This window comes from Salvia miltiorrhiza, chromosome 4, assembly GCF_028751815.1.
Source record: "Salvia miltiorrhiza cultivar Shanhuang (shh) chromosome 4, IMPLAD_Smil_shh, whole genome shotgun sequence".
NCBI classification, from domain to species: Eukaryota; Viridiplantae; Streptophyta; class Magnoliopsida; order Lamiales; family Lamiaceae; genus Salvia; species Salvia miltiorrhiza.
Genome location: NC_080390.1, coordinates 55,153,468 through 55,174,440, shown reverse-complemented (window position 1 = coordinate 55,174,440; position 20,973 = coordinate 55,153,468). Strand labels below are relative to the sequence as shown.

Sequence of the window (20,973 nt, the reverse complement as noted above, 5' to 3'; positions counted from 1 at the left end):
TACATATTCTACTAGAAGTTGGAAATCACTTACTTTCAAAATTCGGTAACACTCTAAAATCCTTGAAAATGTTTAAATAATGATCAGTTAAAAACTCTCCAAAAATAAATGATCAGTTAAAACTGATTTTTTTTTTTTTTTTTCTTGAGAAGCTTGTTTAGCTATTACTAAGCCTTGTACTTTATTAATTTGATTTTAAGTTAAGTTAGGCACATATATAATAGGGGTAGGCTTAGCCTATATATATAAAGGCAGTAACTAATTCAAAATAATTTGTCGATCCGCTATGGGCTATGCTCACGTGCGTATAAGCCCACCACGACAAAAAGGAAATTTAGGGTCTGTTTGATATAAAATTGAGATAAAGGAAGTCCAAGACCTGAGATCTTGGGTTCGAATTTTTAGTCGTTCGGTCTTTAAATTTCTTTATTTATTTATGTAATTTATCAAAAAAAAGTATCCTACTATACTTTTTAAAACAAAAGACACTATTAACTTCACTATTTTAAAACTATTTATTATAAAAAAACTTAGATGATTAATCCAAATTACTAATATTTATCATTAGAAAATTAAATTTTAAAAAAGTATGTAGCCTAACTTTGAATTAATTAATCTTAATAATCAATTATTAATTAAAAAAATGAAAATAAATACAAAAAAAGTGTAGACACTAATTGAATTAGTGAATTTTAATTAATGATCTCAAAAAAATATAAATTAAAATTAAATAAAAAGTTATTAAAACTATACAAAATATTGAAAGTACAGTAGGGCACCAAATGAGACACCAAAACAGGGGATCCGATGTGCAAAAGTATTATGGCATGTGTAAGTACAATTAAGAAGCATGATTCCTAGTTGTTATGGAATGCAAAGTTTAATTTGTTATCTCTCTCTATATATAGGGTTGAGTTCCAGTATAGACCCATTTAATGTAAAGATTAAGAACCTTACACTTAACGTATATAATTGCATTTTCGTAGTAATCAATTATCCAGTAATTGTGCTCCATTTGAAATCCAAACCCAAAATCACTAAACAGTAGATACTTTATAGGTGAAGTGCAATCCCAATATATATATATATATATATATATATATATATATATATATATATATATATATATATATATGAGAACCGATCACTTATCCACCGTATGCAAGAATAACGTGCCCATTACTGATGTGACAATGTTAATTAGGAAGGAGAATTAATAAATCTAACTCTAATTAAAATTATCTTACTCTAATTACAATTGCCACAACAGTGGTGGGCATGTTATTCTTGCCCACGATGAGTAAGTGATCGGCTCTGATATACGTATATATGTGTGTGTGTGTTGTTAAATGCACGAGTGAGGTAGCCAAAACGTTGAAACATGGGCAACCTCAACTTCAATAATAACAATCCAAACCTCATGGAGTCGTACATTAATTACACAGATAGCAGAATACATACACGCATCAATCATCATCTAATCAAACAAATATTTATAATCCGAGAGTTCAACCATTAATTAACATCTACTAATTAAAAAAGAAAGCCAAGAATTCTTCAAATGAAACACGGTCGCACCCACCTTGTCTAAGAGATCACATCATTCACGAAATAATCATCATATAATGGTGTCTGCAATAAGATATGATACAACAATTCAAATAACTACAACATATATAGGTCAACATCATTGTTAAATTCTTATTCTGTTAAATATTAACAAAGCATTGTTGTGATAGTATAAAAAAATGTTGGATCATTCATCAATATATATATATAGGAGAATAATCAATGGAAAAAAGGAAAAAGAAAAAGAAATACTCACACAAACATATGGAATCTATGAATAATGACTAATCATATTTAATAAATTTGAAGGGTAGCATCTAAAAGGAAATTACCGAAAAAGAGGACCACTTATATCAATTCTCAATATCGACAAACAAAAAGAAAGCGCACAACATGTGGTTTTTGCTGCATGTAGATATTTTTGAATTACTCCAATGTAGATATTTTTTGAATTACTCCATGTAGATATTTATTTCATAGATACTTATTGTTCGTATAGCTTAGAGGTTAGAGTTGGGTTCCAATTATTTCATATAGTACAAAAATTACTTTTCAAAATTGAGCATTTTAGTCCTTATTATTAGGATATTTTTAATCTCACCTCTTCGGTGAAATATGAATAAAGCAAAATTAACTTACTAAGGGCCTGTGAATATTCCAAAGTTTGAATTAACCTTATTATTTTTATCTATCAATGCTAGTCTTCAATATTAAACGTCCTCTTATAGTCGAGCCAAGCCCTTGGTCGCGGATGGGATCGATATCTCATAAGGTTGCGTTTACTTTGATGGATAAATTTATCCATGGAAAATGATGGATACCACAAATTTATACCTTTAAATGTCTCATTTCTTTTCCAACATTTGACACAAAAATATTTTTCCTTCCTTATTTTCACTTCAAGGATGAATAATATTATCCACTAAAAAATAAATGGATAATATTATTCATCCTTGAAGTGAAAATAAGGAAGAAAAAATGGTGAATTTCTCTTTTTTGTAAAATGTGGAAATAGAAAGAAGACATTTAAAGGCAAAATTTTTTGTCATCCATAATTTTTAATGGATAAATTTATCCATCAAAGTAAACGCAACCTCATATGGATTACCCCATTATTTTCACTATTTTAAATCATTTCAAAAAACTATTTTAACTTGGAAAAATTATTTTTATTTTCCTCTATTCAATTTTACATGCGATTCTAATGCATGTTTCATTATGAACTAGTAATTATTTTCATGATTGATTTCATCAATGACACTATTGTCAAATTCGCGGAATTCTCAAGAGTAATATAGCATGATCATATCCATCTAAAATTTGAAGTTATTTATTTGTAATTTTAATTTAAAAATCTTCTCAAAATTTATTAAATTATGATTATTTGAACTTCACGGAGTAAAAAATCCGAGTCTGCCACAGCCTACGAGTGACATGTGTGCATTAAAAAGCTATAGAGATACTTACTCCACATTATGTATAACAAAAGTAAGTTGTGTAGTGTGCGTGTGTTGGCCAAGCGGTAAGACCTTAATGCCTCCTAAAGTCAAAGATTTTGGGTTCGAGTCCCTGTGGCGCAGTTTAATATCTTTATTTAATATTGTAAATTTATCAAAAAGAGGGAGAGAGAGAGAGAGGGAAATGGTTTGCATATATTTAATTATGCAATCAAAATAGCAACATTGGTGAAGTGAAAAAAATAGATGCGAGTTTAAAGATATACAAAAATCGTTAAACGGTAGCATAGAAAACGCACCTTGATTAGTGGGAAGAAGCGAAGCGTAGTCGTCAGTCGCGCCGCGGCACTTATCGTTATAATTGTAATTATAATCATAATCACAATTATAGTTATTCAACGCCGCGACATTAGGATTGATGGGCCCCACGTCGGGATGGATCTTTCTTCTCAACATTCTCCGCATCAGCTAGTTTACATGCCAATTAATTTATTGATTAATTAATTAATCAGAAGCAACCAATCTCGTTGATAATAGTACTTACGTCTACGTCCTACCAAATCTTCTATGCACTTTTAATTTCTTTTCTTTTCATAATAGTGAAACATGAGATATAATACCAAAACTTTTTCATACTAAGTGGCGAAGCCATGAATTTTCATTAAGGGGCTGAACTTGTACAAGAATTCGAGGGCAATAGCACTTAAGTCATTTCATAGATCAAATAGTATCAATACATTACAAATAACTTAGAATAGATATTTGACGAGTTAACTGTTTCCGTTTTAAAAACCACCCTCCTTTCCGAGGAGGGAATGCCACATTAGACATACCTGAAGACGACCGATTCTATGATTGAATAGCATATTTTTTAGTAAATAATTGACAGTTTCAATATATTACAAATAACTGAAGAATAAAAAGTAATCTTAATTGTTTGGGTATTCATGCGTGTTTTCATTTCAGTTTTTTTTTTTTTTTATACATAGATTTTGAAAAATGAAAATTTTGCGGGCTTTAGCCCGCCTAGTCCCTCCAGCTTCGCCACGGTCTATTATTCAGCTTATTGATAAGAGAGAAACGTTTTATTAACTGAGCTACGTTTATTTTTTTTTTAAATTTTTCTTTTTGATAAAAGTGAAACACGAAATATAATAAATACTACAAAAGCAAAAAAGACTCACCTTATTGAGTTTGTGGATGGGGCGAGCGTTCTTAGCAGTAAAGGAGAGCGCGTGCTTGCGACTCGACTTCTCTCTCACCAAATCGGACTCGTTGAACGTCCGATCCTTCGCAATGGCGGCGCCGGCGCGTGGATCGCGATCGCCGGAATCCGCGGTGAACAAATCCGCGAGAGTGATTCGCTCCTTCTTCTTCATCATCACGTATTCGAACCCGAACTGCAGCTCCTGGTCATTTTCCTCCGTTTCAGTTTCAGTTTCAGTCTCCGTCTCCGTCTCCGTTTCCGTCTCCGTCAGTTCCCCGGCGTTACAATCGTGAACAGCGAGAACCAGAGGATTGCCTTCGCCGTCGCCGTCGCCGTCGCCGTGATCGTCATCTTCGACGGAGGAATGATCGCCGTCATCCTCCACGAAGTAATCGTGAGTGATTAGTTCCTCATTTTTATCCTTCAACGGATCGAATCCGAATGTTCCGATGGCCAGAATCCCCCCTCTCCAGCGCTCGAAAACGTCGTCGCATTCGTCCTCAGCCGGAGGCTTCTTCTCGTCGCCGTTTCTCTTCGCATTTTCCGCTGCATGCCCGATCGCGATCAGATCAATTCAAAAAATAAAATAAAAATAAAATAAAGAGGGGTTGATTAATTGGGGAAGAAGGCACCTTTGCTATTGAACTTGCGGTGAACCCAATTGAAGATCTATATATAGACAGAGAAAAAATGCGTGTGAGATAACATGATGAATATATCAAAAAGGAGTTGAAATTGAATGCAATTGATTGAAAACTTGCCTTCATTTTTGTCGTTGGTTGGAAATTTTGCAGAGGAAGTGGAGTGGCAGTGGAGAAGGTTAGAGAGTAATAGGAAAAGAGCAGTAGGGACTAGGGTAGTCTAACTAGGTGCCACGTGTCTCTATTGTTTGGGGGCAAGGATCCTCTGCGGAGGGTGGCACATGCACCAACAATGTATTTTAGAATCCTCTATTATCGAGTGTGAAAATCTCTAATGTTATTCACTTATATTGTGGATATTTATAAACTGGTCGAATAAAAAATATCATTCTTTTAAATTTTTGAACAAAATAAACTAGATAATCCTTTTTTATTTTGAATCGAGAATTTTAAATGAATGGAGATTTTTTATATTTAATCAGTTTATGACTGACCACAATGTGACTGTATAAATTTATTGAGTAGTATAACACAAATTAGCAATTGAGAATTTTAAATGCCAAATTTTTTACCATTTTTTGTTCTTTTATTTTATTTTTTACTTGTTTTTAAATTTGCATGAATCAAAATAATAAATGCTACTATATTGCTATGGTTAGACTATTTTTTTTTCGGTTAGTTTTTTTCATAACCAGAGTTTATTATCATATTTCAATTTTATTTTTTCCATTTAAGTTAATAAAATTTAATACTCTCTCCGTCCCATTACAAATGTCTCATTACTTTTGGGCACGGAGATTGAGAAATGTGTAGAAAGCAGCTGGACTGAGTTGGTGAAAATTATATAAATATTAGGTGTAGAGAGAAAATATATTGCCAAAAAAGAAATGAGACATTTGTAATGGGACATCCAATTATGGAAAGTGTGACATTTGTAATGGGATGGACGGGGGAGTATATGGTTGGTTTTTCATAATTGAGGTTTATTTAATTCTAAATTTTTTATGTTAATCATTTTTCTTATAGTTGATTTTTATAATCAAGATTTATCAATATACTTTTTTACTTTTTAAACTATTTATTTCATTTTAGATTTTTTTTTTTTTAGAACTATTTCATTTTAGATTTGATTATTCATAGTTAGTTACGAAAAACGACACCGTCTTAGTACACATCGTTCGTACTGTGCTTCGGTCCACGGCGGAGGATCCTTGTCCCTAGTGGGCCCACTAGTTTAGCCTTTCTCTTGGAAGGCTCTGATTGGCTGCTCTCTGTGGCTTCTTCGATGCCAAACCCACCGATGTGCCCTTTTCCCTTTCCTTTCTCTTAGCTAATTTTGTGTACAATTAATCGTATAAATCCTATTCTAAGACAAACACACACCCAACCCAATCCAATCTCTATCATAATCTCAATCCTACTTAGTCAATTGAAGTGGGTAACCAATTTGATTCAATTTCCATTAGGTTTTGGCATATTTTCCCAAGTTACTTTCATATCAGTTGGTCGCATTCTGTCATGTATATTACACATGCATAAGTTATATTTCATGTTCAGGAGAAATAGTCGTTTTATTATTCTCGATCGTAGCTAGACAGGTTCGAATACTTTGCGATATTAAATTTTTTGGCTTAGATTGGCGCTTGATTGAGATATTGCTTTCAGGGTTTCGCAGCTTAAGTCAAAGGGGATATCGGTCGTGGACTCAATTCGAACGATTTGACAGCTAAATTGATCGTGGTGGTCTCAGTTTTGCAAACATACATACATATAATCGAGAAAAAGTCCAAACCTTGGAGTATAAAATGGTGTTATTGTTCCATGCTTACATAAAAAAAAATGACTATTTAGGTTATGCGTATCGGTCTATATTTTTAAAAAAATACTAAATAAATATTATTCTCGATCGTAGAATACTTTGCGATATCAAATTTTCTGGCTCAAATTGGTGCTTGATTGAGATATTGCTTTCAGGGTTTTGCAGCTTAAGTGAAGGGGATAGCAGTCGTAGACTCAATTCAAACGATTTGACACCCAAATCAGTCGTGGTCTCAGTTTTGCAAACATACATACATATAATTGCGAAAAGGCCAAACCTTGGAGTATAAAATGGTATTATTGTTCCATACTTATATAAAAAACTAAATAAATATTTAGGTTATGTGTATCGGTCTATATTTATTTAAATAGTGAACCTAATTGTTAATATGGTAGTGTATTTGTAGAAAGAAAACAATAAGATGGGACATAGAATCCAGGTCTCCATGGGCCATGCATATGATGTTGAAGCTCTATATATGTTGCTTTGGATTCTTACAAAAGCTAATGTATGAGATGATATGTGGAATGCGATAGGTGACAGAGCAATTCAAAGCTTTTTGTGCATAATAATAGTGTGTTTATACACATCTCATTTCGAGACAGAATATTTACTTTTCTGCTACATAATTAATTATATATATAAAAAATTATATAATCGTGTTTGCAGTTGCTATAACATATGTTACATATTTAATTGTTGCAAATAATTTATATATATCAACTGTTTATGGAGAAATTAAATTGAAGAACTCGGGTTAAATCATGGGGAATTAATTAGCTTCTAATTAATTAAGTTTATTGTATGTTTGAATTAGGAAATTAATCTAATTATATTCACGGAAATTGGTTGATCATAATATTCTATCTAATGCAGAAAATGAGGAGCTTTTATTTATTTTAATGTTTTTGAAGGAAGTCAGCTAGCTAGAATTAATATATACATTTATGATTAGCTATATATATATATATATATATATATATATATATATATAAAATTTAAAAACAGGTTGATTAGTTACGTTGAATAATATCATGCATGTGCATGCAGACAATTAATTATTTTAATCAATTTAAATATAGTTTATATATAATGTCATGTGTTAATTTCTAGCTATAATAAAATAAGGAACCCAACCAACTTTAGAAGTTGTACTTGCTAATGCTATTAATCATTTACATGTGTCCTTAATTCTCTTATTATAGGCTTTATAAATTATAATGACATAAGAGGGAATATATAGTTTGGTTTTGCGTCGAAAAAGATATAAAAAGTTCAGCTTTTATTAGAATAATTGGACTAATTGATTGAACTTAATTAATTGTTAAGGATAATTACGGTCGCGTGATTATTTCGAATCCAAAAACATACTTCTTGGTCGGATGTTGTAATGATCTGAAAGCAGAATTTTCTTTCCTGGCTCACAGATATTGTTCACTGTGATTTAATATAAGTGTTTCGTTTTCGCCTCAAAAAAAAAATATCTACTATCTCAGAAAAATGAAATGTCCCTCCCGGATGCAAATGAATTAATTATTTGAACACTTAATTTTTTTTAATGGCTATGCCATTTTAGTGGGTCCTACCCCCCCCCCCCCCCAACCCAATTGCTTCTTTTGCAATGCTAAAGATATCTCATTATCAATAAAAGCAATTATTTGTTGAGTTAGTGGATCAAAAGAAACCCAATTTTATTTTATTGTGTTGAAAGTAATTAGGGTAGGGTTGCATATTTGCTTGACCAATCAAAAAGAATAATTTTGACACCATCCTAAAGCTACGTGACTAACTCTAATCACGGTCTACCCTATTTGAAGCTTAGTGCTCAAACTCGAAGCTTCAATATCTTAGATTTCCAATTGAGGCACACTCTGATACGTTCGTCCACGAAAACTCTTCCACTACAAAAAAATGCTAGATTTAGCTACGGAATTAGCTACGGAAATTATTCAGTAGCTATTCTGTGACGGAATTACAACGGATTAGCTACGGAAATAATTTGCTGAATTTAACTACGGATTTAACGACGGATTTCCGTAGCAATACTTTTGCTACAGATGTATTCCGTCATTAAAGTCAAAAAAATTACTAATTTTTGTTAAAAAAATTTAGCTACGGAATAACCGTAGTTAAATCCGTAGCTAAACTAAAATTTAATTCGTAGCTACGGACTCTGCCCGTAGCCGGATATTGTGACTTATTAGCTACGGAATGTCCGTAGCAAAATCCGTACCTAAGACCAAATTTGAAATCTAAAGGTGCAGCCGCGGTTTTTCTTCTTCTCATTTTCCCCTAATTGCAAACCCTAGCGTTTCTCACTCTTCCGGCGCCGTTCATCCCGTCGCCGCGGTTGCTCCGCCGTTTCTCTCAAAGTCGTCGGTAGGTACAGATCACGACATTCACATCACGTTCAGTATCGTCGATCTCTATCTCTCTCACCATCTCATTCTCATTCACAGGTGCCGCCACCGTGCTCGCTCACCGTCGCAGGCGCCGTAAGTTTCTAAGGCTTGCCTCTAAAAAATTTGTATGTTCTATATGGCATAGGTGATCTGTTAATTAGTTGTTCCACATTTCATTTTTTGATTTACTAAGTGTAACTTCGATATTTTCCTTTTGCCGTCTGGGGAGCACTTGGGAGTTTTGGGCACAATGCTGACAAATTGCGCTTCTTTTCTGGTAAACTGACAAATTGCAATCCAGAAATCTCCATTACTTGGACTAAGTTCATTGTGTGATGAAAACAAAAGAATGGCAGAAGAAAAATGGAGGGTACTATTTGGTTTAGGACAGTGTGAACAAAGTAAAAGGCATGAAATAAATGTTGTGGAATATTTGGGATGTGAATTCATGTGAAATATATGCAATCTGTTTGGAATTTTTGTGCAGGGAACTAAAGTGGAAGAAGCCCTCATTGATTAGCAATTACTATTACCGATGAATTGATGCGTGATTTTGGCCATTAATTATTTGCTAGTAGTTTCTTTTACTACTAAATATACTGCAACTGTGGAAGCATATACATATATATAGAAAAATGGCAGAAGAAAACAAAGAATGCATTACAAACATATTTAGCTTTCATTTTCTTTCAATAGAAAATATTGTGTTTGCTATTAGTTGTTAATGGCTATTATGTATCTCACTGAAAAAATAACAGTAACTTTTAGCAATTCATTATAGAATTGTTTCATTCCCATTTTGACTTTATACTTTCTATGTGTGGTGCTATATATATCTATGTATCAAATCTACAGGCTGGGGAGGAGAAGTACCGGAAGGCTTGGGCTCAAGTTTGAAAAGGTGTATCAGCGTCTTGGAGTTGAGTTGGAGGAGAAGGTATGGAGGCTTCTATGTTTTTTAAGTTTCTCAGGCTGGTCTATTAAGGTCTTTGTAATATCTCTTAGTATTATTTCCTAGAAGATCTTTACTAGTGTATTGTAAAAATCATTCACATTGACCAATTTTTGGCTTCTATACCCCTTGCATTACATATCATCTATTTTCCTTTTCCTAGGGAGAGAGCTTTTATAATCCCTACATTGCTGGTGCTCTGGTGTTGCTGAATAAAGAGGGATTAATTGAAGAAAGCGAAGGTCCTCGTGTCATATTCATTGAAGGAAAAAACATACCCCTTATTGTTGTAATATAATTATGCATCAACAGATCTTGCTGCGCTGTGGTGAGTTTCCATGTTTCTAGGTCCGCTAATTTAGCTTCTGTTAGGAAAGGTTGTTTGGGATCCTTTTTCTTACTTTATCATAGCATATATACTACAAGATCAGACTATCTGGAATAGGATCAGGATAATGGTGCCTATTAGACTATCATTGCAAATTTGCAATACAAGTGCTGATACGCTAATCATTTAATCTGTGGAAAGCGTGCTTGTTTTAAGACTTACATGTACATTTTTCCTATATTTAGATGTCATTTTGCGAAGCTGTCATCCGTCTCTCTAATTTATAAGTATGGATAATGCATGCATGAACTTCAACTATTATGTTTTCATCATTTGAGGTAGAAGCTTGAAAGCAATGTTTCCATTCTCTAATTATTGCTCCTAACCTCTGCTATATTCAACCTTTCTATGCTACTTAGCAACTGTCAAACTAAATAAGAAGATAGAGAATGATAAGCAACAGAATGTGACTTTCTCTTTCTCCAATTTCCTTTCCTTGTCATTTATTAATTACACTTGTCATGAAGTTAGATCACCACAAATATTATGTGCCTTATTGTTAATACAACACATAACTAATGATTTCAGGGTACTGCTGTTGCTACTGCACCGTTTGCTGCTACTGCTGTTGATTCTTCTCCTTCTCAAAGAGAGAGAGAATGGTCCTGAATTTCAAGGTAAACCAGCTGGAAAATGCTGGGAAATTTTGGTTTCTTTTGTTAATATTTGTGCCCTTAATGTGGGGTTTCTCATTTCAACGCTTTTGAGCTTTTGCTGCCTTTGCTGTTTACAATCAGATATCTTTGTTTGACCGTTTACATACTCAATTTTACTGAAATTAAGGTATAACTATGTGTTTGTTGTTTAATTTGGTTTTTTGATTGTTGAGGATTTGAATCTCTTTGTTGTATTCATTATGTAGGTTTATATTGTCTCACCATTCATTATCTTAAATTCTAAGACTTCAAGCATTAGTAGATAGGTTGCAAGTCTTTAACATCAATAGATGGAGTTATTCATCTTTCTTGGAGCTTAGTCTTTGCATTTCTATTTTTAAATTATGGATTCTGATAGTTTGTTATAAGAAATATTAGAATAGGGATGAAATTATACTAATAGGAAATAGATCAAGAAATGTATTTCTTTAGTTTTTTTTTTCACTTTATTTATACATCTCAAGGAAACTAATGGAAATTAGCAATACTTCAATCATTTGAGTGTAGCTTATGAAATTTGTTGGTTGTAGATTGGTTGAAACAAGTATATGTCTTTAATAGTGTATATTTTAATATGTTTTATATAACATTTTTTATCAATTAGGTGGAGGTACAAGAAATTGCTGCAGAGATGGGCCAATCTAATCCTGATACGCCCGTGGATATGAACAAGATTTATCTAGATGTCTTGGGAGGCGGTTTAGATAAAAAACAAAGATTGTTCGGCACAGGTAGTCTCGCATTGACCTTGAAGACCAATATATCGGGAGAGAGTAGTACTTCAGCAATGTCCGACATTGACAAAGAGCAGTATGCCACTCGCCTAGGAGATGTAGAGGAGCAGCTTCAAGAGGAGCGAGAAAGGACATCTCGATTAGAAGAACAGGTTAAAGTTGCAATGGAGATTATCAAGCAGTTGCAAGGGCAATCAAGCAGTGCCACTAGCCATCCAGATCCACCATCACATGTTCCATGATTATACATGTGTTTTGATTTTGATATCGACTATCTCTAGGTGCTTGATTTTGAAATACTTGTTAGATATGTGATTTTTAAACTATTTTGGTTTGTGACTACTATTTCTAGGTGTTTGGTTTTGAAATACTTGTTAGACACGTGATTTCTAAACTATCTTGGTTTATGACTATTTTGGTTTATGACTTTGATATTGACTATTTTGGGATAATGAGTATGTGTGTTGGATGTTGAAATAATATTAATTGTTGTTAGTTCTGCTAGAAATCGAGTACATAACAGGTTGTATCTAGGTAAATAAAAATAAAATAAAAATTACAAAATTTTAGCAACTTAGCTACGGATTAGCTACGGATTTTTCCGTAGCTAAATCCAAATAGCTGGTGAAGAAACTCCTGTCGCCGGATTCGGATTAGCTACGGATATTTCCGTAGCCATTTAGCTACGGATTTTTCCGTGGCTAAGTCCGTTGGTGACCGCTAGACGACGATTATGGCGACACACTCCGGCGAGGGATTTTCCGTAGCTAAATCCGTAGCTAACATTAGCGAGGGATCGGATTTCCGTAGCTAAAAATTTAGCGACGAGCGATATACCTACGGACGACATCCGTTCCCAATCCGTAGGTAAAACTGTTTAGCTACGGAATTAGTGTTTTTAGCTACGGAAATTTCCGTAGCTATTTTGCGCGAATTTTGTAGTGTTCCTCAATAGTACGAGTACAGACTTAATTAAAAAAATAATAATTATATATTTGATGAGTGACGAATGGGTATCATCACAAATTAGAAAAGGTGATGATATATAGTTAGGGGCGACGTTTACTTTGAAATTTTGATAGATAAAAATAATAAGACTAATCCCTTATTTAATTTGATGGATCGAAACATGAGATATCCCATTGCTTTTGATTATTTCTATCACTTAAACTAGTTTAACTTTGAAATGGTGATATCAGAGAATTCCTACTTTCAAGTATAAACATACTCAAAAGTTAATGATTTAATTCACCACTTTTCAAAAATCACGTTAAAATTATAATTTTAAAATAGTTCGTGATTTTATTTGTCAATAATAATAATAATAATAATAATAAATTGACACTATAGATCAATTAGTAGAACATCGTGCCATTAGAATAAGCTTTATTTTCCCTCAAAAAAAAAAAAGAATAAGCTTTATTTTCTTTTTCCCAAAATTCCAATGGGCTTGGCCCGTTTGAATCAGTTACTAATCTTTCTATAATAAAATTCCAACAGCATTGCATAAAAAAGATTAAAAATGAAAATAAAAATCCAACATCCTTTATATATTGAGCATCTGACTTTGGGACAAGCTTTTAATAATCTTCGTTACGAAATTCCGAAGAGCATAATTGATTTAATTTTTATTTATTAAAATTCAAATGGGCTTCGAGGCCATGTATGATTCTGTTTTACAAATATTGCAGTGGGAATAATCTTTTTATTTATTTATTTATCTTTTTAATAATAATAAAAAAAACCAAACGGGCCTCGTTCACTGGATCAAAATGAAAGAAAATGGAACAATAAAAATTGCAATAGACAAATATAGAAACTATTAAAATACCTAAAAAACACACCTAACCAAAATTCTTTGCTGGAAAGCAAACTGTTATATCAAAACTTGAATTAATTTTCTCTAGAATTTATCACCCTTCCGTTCGTTCATGAAAGAATTTCTTACTTTTCATTTTCGGTACGTTCACGAAAAAACTTCATACATAATTTTGGATGCTTCAAACATAAATGAGCTCGAAATAACTAAAGAAATGAGAAACAACTATATATCAGCAGTCATCTGTCATCATCGTCATCATCACCATCATCTCTTTCTGAATCCATACTTCTTTCGCTCATAGAATAGATCCGTTTTAGCACTACCCAAATTGACTATCTTGGGGCGCCCGTCTCTGTCCTTCTCCAGCTGAGTGCACTCCTTGCAGTAAAATTCACGAAAGTCGATGAAAATCCATGAAAATCAAAGGGTCTGCATAGAATCTACATATTTCCTAAACCCACGAAAATCCATGGATTTATTAAAATCTAAAAAAATCCAACAGAATCTCAAACCGATACCGGCAATACACCCCCCCATAACTAAAGGGGATTAATTCCACGTGTCTAATAGGAGATATCAATCAAAACTAGGCATGCATGCAAAACTACTTAATCAAAGTGAGAGTTAATGATCCCTCTTGGTAAATAAATAAATACTACACATATCTAGGGCTCATGTCGTAAAGGAAAAAAGAAAATATCTACATGATGCACACGGGCAACACTAGCTACTATCTCTCTAGTTTTTGCTTTGGATTAATCCTCTGCTTTGGTAGGTCATGCTCTCATCTCCACAACTGCTACCACACCTTTTCTGCAGATATACCTTTGCATGAGAGAGAGAGAGAGAGAGAGAGTGGGTCAAGAATGCTGTGAAAAGTGATGAAAGCATGCATGCAGAGTTGTGAAAATGATACTACTTGTTTTGTGCATGTTCCAATGTCCAGTTTCTGAGGTCCAGAATTTGCAGAGAGAATCGCCACTGTGCCTTCATATAAGCCTCACAACTCGTTTCAATAATGTGAATGTCACACTATATATATATATATATATATATATATATATATATATATATATCTATATATATCTATATTATTAAATTTTATTTAATTTCATCAATCATTGAAAGACCGAATCCGACATGTTTGCCTTGTGGCAGGTAACCGGCAACTTATCCCTATATATATCCCCATAGCTGTATGCCATTGCCAAACATATACATACACTATACATACTTTTATTTCTTACTGTAAATACAAGAGAATTACCTACAAAAGAAAGTCTTAGTATCCATCATTACATGTACCACATTGCATCAATCTATTTCGCACAATTTCACCCGAGGGATAAGGTGCTGCTCGAAAATTTATACCATCTACACGTCAAAGCAATGGAGTTTATTATATCATTTCCTTATATCTCAAAGCAAACACACCTTTAAGATAATATACCTTTTTTAGATTTTTTTAAAAGAATGGCTAGAAATAGTGGATCAAAATAATATTTGAATTATTTAAACTTATGGGCTATATAATAGTATAAAGAAACATGCATGAGACTATGTAGAAAGGGTATCTCCCTTATTTGATGTTTCAACAAAAGGGCTTTAAGGTTCAAGTGGGAGTAAAATAGTTCGATGTATATATGTAGTGCTTATTTGATTCGGGCCTATTAAACTTTATGGGCTACTTTTTTATTTTTTATTTTTTGAGATAAAAATTGGTGGGCTACTTAGTAGTTCACTTTAGGCCTCCTTGTGAGATATTCAATAAGTCTTAGCCCGAGAGGATTTGGAATAAACCTTTGCCTTGAATTTTCTACACTTTTATTTTCCTTTACATAGTTTATAGTTAGCATATTACACGAGAAATGTGAATCCAACTATTCAAGTCTTATATAAAAATATGTATTCCAAATTTTCCAATGCATGCAAATCTTGTAACGAGAAAGATTTAAAGTGACACTTTCCCACTCTCCAACTAGCTATACTTTCATTATTACTAATTAGGATCGTTTAATAAATATTTAATTCGTTGCGTTTTTCGTGAAAATTAAGGTGCGAATCCGAGGTTGAGTTGGTGTGAAGCAACTCAATCGATTCCTGCGTATGGGGAAGAAAAATTATATTAGTCCGAGATTCCTGAGGTTATATTAGTTTGAAATTACTCAAAATAAATGTTGTTATATGCAGAAGATTCGTTAGCCGTCACTAATCCTACCTGGCATTGTCTCGAAGCTAAGTCACAGACTGAATATATAATTAGACCAAATAACATATCATAACCATCTAACCGAACACCACCATATATTATACAGTAAATTCATAGTGAAACAAATTTATGATTAACTATTGATGAAACAAACTAAACCATTATGTAATAAATTAACACCATATACAATAGGGAAAAAAGAAAAAGAAAAAAAAGAAGGGGACATGATGAATTTTATTAATCCCGTATGAGGGAATAGTATCTCCTCACAGAATTACAAACAAGATAAGATTCACTCCCATTTAGCTGCCTCCCACGAGAAATTGGAATACAGATTGGAAAATCATTAAAAATAATTGGCACCCATTTGCTTAGCTTTATTATTCCACAGCACATACAGCTGCATGCATGCTCAGCCGCCGCCGCCGCCGCCGCCGCCGTTAGCCTTTCTGTTAATCAAGAGATGGATCCCAGGGTCGTTATGTCGGACGTTAGTGTTGTACAGAATGGAGTTGTTCAAACCCTGCACGTTGCTGTTGAAGTATCCCGACATCGGAGACGGCGCCGTCAGGGCGCCGTTACCTTTATCCTTGTTTCTGGATTTTCCTTCCTCGCCGCCGTCACTGCTCGACAGCTTGCTGTTTATTTTGACGGAGTTGCTTTTCTTCTGCGACGGATGGAGTTCCATTACAGCTCCTTTGTTATCTCCGGCGAGCGTGATCACGCTGACGCCGAGGTGGTGGTCGGAATCGGAGAGTTTCTTGCTCGCGCCATTGTCTTTTGGGGTGTTTGGTTCTCTTTTTCCGTCGGGAAAGATGCCGTTGTTGTGAGGTCTGGCCATTCTTACAGTTCGAGTGACGGTTTTGTCCTCGACGACGGTCTTCTGCTCCTGCTCGCCGCCGTCTGGTTTTGTCTGCGCCGGCGGCGGCAGTGTGAGAGGCGAGGGAGGGCGGGGTAAGGGCTTGGGTTTGGGCGATTCTGCTTTTTCGAGAGGTTTGATTGTTTTGGGAGATGGGGTTGGAGTATGGGGAGGCGGCGGAGACGACGGCGGTGGAGCTTTTGTGGGAGTTTGGTTTTTGGGAGGGGAGGGTTGTGGAGTTTTGGCTGGTGTTGGAATGGGGGATTTTGGTGAACGGGAAGAAGCGGCGGGTGGTGGATTAGCTGCGGTGATCGCCGGTGACCGGGGCGGTGGAGTTGCCGGCGGCGGTGCGGGTGGCCGAGTCGGTGAAGGAGCCGGAGGCGCGATGGAGGGCCTTATTGGTGCTGCAATGGAGGGCCTTATTACCTGAGGCCGAGTTGGTGAGGGCGCCGGAGGTGCAACGGACGGCCTTACCGGTGCTACAATGGTGGGCCTAGGTTGTGCCGGGGCGGGAGTTGGTACCGGTGGCCGGGGTGGAGGTGGTGCAACGGTGGGGCTCGGCGGAGGCGGAGTGGAGGGTTTTGGTGGTGTGTTGGGAGTTGTTGTTGTTGTTGCTGGTTGTGGTGGTGCAACTTGAGCCCTAGGCGAAGATGGTTGCGGAGTAGGGGCCGGAGAAGGAGACCGCGGTGGTGGTGGTGGTGGCGCCGGTTGTTGGGGTGGTGGAGGCGCCGGTTGCGGAGTTAGGGTTGGCCTAATTGGAAATGGAGGACGCACTTGCACTGGCGCTGGCGCGGCAGGCGCAGGTGCAGGAGCAGGCGCAGGCGCGGGGGCCCGGTTTCCCAAAGAAAACCGGAACCACGGTGGGCGCGGCTGGCTTGCCATTTAATTTGTGTGAATGAAAAAAAAAATATTTATGAGAAGTAATTAAAGAGAAATGCAATGAAAGCAATGAAGATGGAACTTATAATTTATAATGTCATGCATGAGAGGGAAGCTCCCTACCAACGGAGCCCCGACACAAGAAAAGTATCAGATTCAAAAAAACACACAAAAAATTGTGTGAGTTAAGGTTGGCATCACCTCTCAAAGAGGTCATTCATAGGAAGAAAAAAACAAAACAAAAAAAAAAAAAAGTAAAGTGAAAGCACAACTTTAATTTGGGCCATTAAGAGGTGTCTCTTATGTTTCACTCAACTCCCATTTCGGCGCTAAATAGCAAATTAATCAACATTAACCGATCAAAATCGTAACTGTACATTAGATGTTGACAGTTGGGCTTGTGTCGAATGTCAGCAGCTTTTCCTTTCTGGAATTACAAGATTTTATTCGCTGCAGATGTTGTCATCCACTCCCTTGATTTTTCTTACAATAATACTCCCTCCGTCCCTGAAATAAGTTCATCTTTTTTCTTTTTGGGACGTCCCCCAAATAAGTTTCTCTTTCTTTCTTTCCATTTTTGGACAACTACCCCACCACTAATATTTTTACTTTTCATTTTTCACCACTCCAATACTAATTATAACACTTTTTCATCTTTTCACCACTCCCAATACTAGTTATAACATATTTTTCTCCACTATCAATACACTTTACCACTTTTCCTTAAAACTCGCGCCGTTCCCAAAGAGGAACTTTTTTTGGGGACGGAGGGAGTATATAATTAATACAATTAAGTCGTCAATCTCAGACAATTACAAGCGTGAAATCTTGCTTCTTTTTTTCTCTATGAGATTCCATATATGCTCTTGAAAAAGCTTTGGCGTTTACACCTCTGATATATGTTGCTTGTTCTCTGCGGCTATTGCAAATCACGTGTATTAAAATACTACTCCCTCCGTCCACCAATCAACTTCCCATTTGGTGGTCGGCACGGAAACTAAGAAAGCTGAAAAAGGTGGTGTAAAAGACTAAAAGGGTAGTGTTAATGTATTGTGATTACTTTTACTAATCCTTCACTAGCTATTTGACATTATTTTAATGCCTTGACTTAAAGTTTTTTTTTTTATAAGCTATTTATTTATTCTTTTTTTTACACTTAATTAAATAAACTAAAAATTCAGAAAATAAATAAATAAACTAAAAATTCAGAAAATAAATAAATAAATAAACTGAAAATTCAGAAAATAAATAAATAAACTGGAAAATAAATAAACTGAAAATTCGAATATAAATAGATAAATAAATAAACTGAAAATTCGAAAATAAATAAATAAATAAATAAACTGAAAATTCAAAAATAAATAACTAAATAAACTGAAAATTCGGAAAATAAATAAATAAATAAACTTGAAATTCAGAAAGTAAATAAATAAATAAACTGAAAATTCAGAAAATAAATAAATAAACTGGAAAATTTGAAAGTAACTAAATAAAAAATAAACTGAAAATTCAGAAAATAAATAAATAAATAAACTAAAATTTCAGAAAATAAATAAATAAACTGGAAAATAAATAAACTGAAAATTCGAAAATAAATAAATAAATAAATAAACTGAAAATTCAGAAAATAAATAAATAAGCTGATTTTTTTTGTTTCAGAAAATAAATAAATAAACTGAAAAATTTGAAAATAAATAAATAAAATAAACTGTTAATGCAGAAAGTAAATAAATAAATAAACTTAAAATTCAGAAAATAAATAAATAAATAAACTGGAAATAAATAAACTAGAAACTAAATAACCTGAAAATTCAAAAATAAATAAATAAATAAACTAGAAATTCAGAAAGTAAATAAATAAATAAACTGGAAATTCAGAAAATAATTAAATAAACTGGAAAATTCGAATGTAAATAAATAAATAAACTGAAAATTTAGAAAATAAATAAATAAATAAACTGGAAATAAATAAACTAGAAAATAAATAAACTAAAAATTCGAAAATAAATAAACTGGAAATTCAGAAAGTAAATAAATAAATAATCTGGAAATTCAGAAAATAAATAAATAAATAAACTGAAAATTCGAAAATAAATAAATAAATAAACTGGAAATTCAGTAAATAAATAAACTGAAAAATCAGAAAATAAATAAATAACTGGAAAATAAATAAACTGAAAATTCAAAAACAAATATATAAACCGAAAATTCAGAAAATAAATAAATAAACTGAAAATAAAATTTTCAGAAAATAAATAAACTGGAAATTCAGAAAATAAAAAATAAACTGAAAATTTTGAAATATCCTACTCTATTTAATTAAAATCAAAATTGGATTAATTAGACAAGTAATGATAGAGTGTGGTGGGTCCAATTGATAAAGTGTAGTAATTTAAAAAGTAAGGAAGGGTATATAAGTCCAAAAAGCAGAGTGGGAAGTTAATTGGTGGACAAAATTTTAGAGGCAAATGGGAAGTTGATTGGTGGACGGAGGGAGTATCATACTTTTTCTGAATGACATTTTAGATACGGGGTAATTGCACTTAAATACACGAAATTTCATGAAATTTTGATTTTTCACGTGAACTAAATTAAAATTCTACCTTTAAATACTTTCAATTGTCTTGATTTTTGAAACCGGTTTCACGATGTCACTACTTCAACATATAAATGACATTGTAACATTTGAAAGTACCATTTGTCTATTGAAGACTTGAAGTAGTGTCATTGAAAATATTAAAGTATCATTTATATATTATATTGAAGACTTGAAGTAGTGTTATTGAAAATATTAAAGTATCATTTATATATTGAAGTAGTGTCATTCGAAAAACTGGTTTCACCGTGAAACTGATTTCACGGGAGACCACCTCATGGAGTTATGATATGCATGGATCATGGCCTTTCTCACATTTAGAGATGCTAATAAAATTGTTCATAGATTAGCACACTATGCTTTAGATTACCAGCAACCACTTTTGTGGAAGGAGGATTTCCCTTCTTGGTTGCAAGATATTTTAATTGATGATAATTCATAGTTAATACAATATCTTTCCAATTTCAAAAAAATAAAAATATAAATGTGTAAACGATTAAAATGATTGAAAGCTGGTGCATTTGGAGGCATTTTTTTATTATTACTTATTTGTGTGCATAATCAAAATTAAATGAGAGTTCATGTATTAATTATGGGAAATGGAAAAGACTAGCTTTAATAATAACAGTGTTGCTCTAAGACTGTATTTGATGATTCTCAAGCAAGGCTTATCACCTGTGTGATGTCACACAGTTGAAAGAGTGGAGATTTCCAGTGTTTAAGCTGCTGATGAATCAAGATTGTGTTCCAACTTTTAACCATGCTACAATTTGTTGTTTCATA

At 33.7% G+C, this 20,973-nt stretch overlaps 3 protein-coding genes across 12 annotated transcripts; 1 reads left to right on the top strand and 2 right to left on the bottom strand.

The window, feature by feature from the left end:
* Window positions 1-1,374: 1,374 nt before the first annotated feature.
* LOC131020831 (protein TILLER ANGLE CONTROL 1) lies at window positions 1,375-5,113 on the bottom strand. Its single transcript, XM_057949871.1, has 5 exons — window positions 4,995-5,113; window positions 4,866-4,902; window positions 4,211-4,779; window positions 3,326-3,494; window positions 1,375-1,632 (listed from the first exon to the last, which is right to left on the bottom strand). The coding sequence occupies exons 1-5, from the start codon at window positions 4,998-5,000 to the stop codon at window positions 1,619-1,621; spliced, it is 795 nt and encodes a 264-aa protein (XP_057805854.1). The 5' UTR covers window positions 5,001-5,113; the 3' UTR covers window positions 1,375-1,618.
* Window positions 5,114-8,766: 3,653 nt separating this feature from the next.
* On the top strand, window positions 8,767-12,259 carry LOC131020830 (uncharacterized). Of its 10 annotated transcripts, none has more exons than XR_009100775.1 (6): window positions 8,853-9,076; window positions 9,153-9,188; window positions 9,951-10,032; window positions 10,211-10,375; window positions 10,964-11,052; window positions 11,696-12,259. XR_009100775.1 is itself a non-coding variant. In XM_057949870.1 (4 exons), the coding sequence occupies exons 3-4, from the start codon at window positions 11,035-11,037 to the stop codon at window positions 12,065-12,067; spliced, it is 390 nt and encodes a 129-aa protein (XP_057805853.1). In that variant the 5' UTR covers window positions 9,358-9,372; window positions 10,211-10,375; window positions 10,964-11,034; the 3' UTR covers window positions 12,068-12,259. The 10 variants fall into 10 exon arrangements, 1 of the variants encoding a protein (XP_057805853.1); XR_009100773.1 differs by having other exon boundaries at window positions 8,885-9,072; XR_009100782.1 differs by lacking the exon at window positions 9,951-10,032 and having other exon boundaries at window positions 8,767-9,076.
* A 4,009-nt stretch (window positions 12,260-16,268) lies between these two features.
* Window positions 16,269-17,597, bottom strand: LOC131023642 (vegetative cell wall protein gp1). Its single transcript, XM_057953188.1, has one exon. The coding sequence runs from the start codon at window positions 17,595-17,597 to the stop codon at window positions 16,269-16,271; it is 1,329 nt and encodes a 442-aa protein (XP_057809171.1).
* Window positions 17,598-20,973: the final 3,376 nt, after the last annotated feature.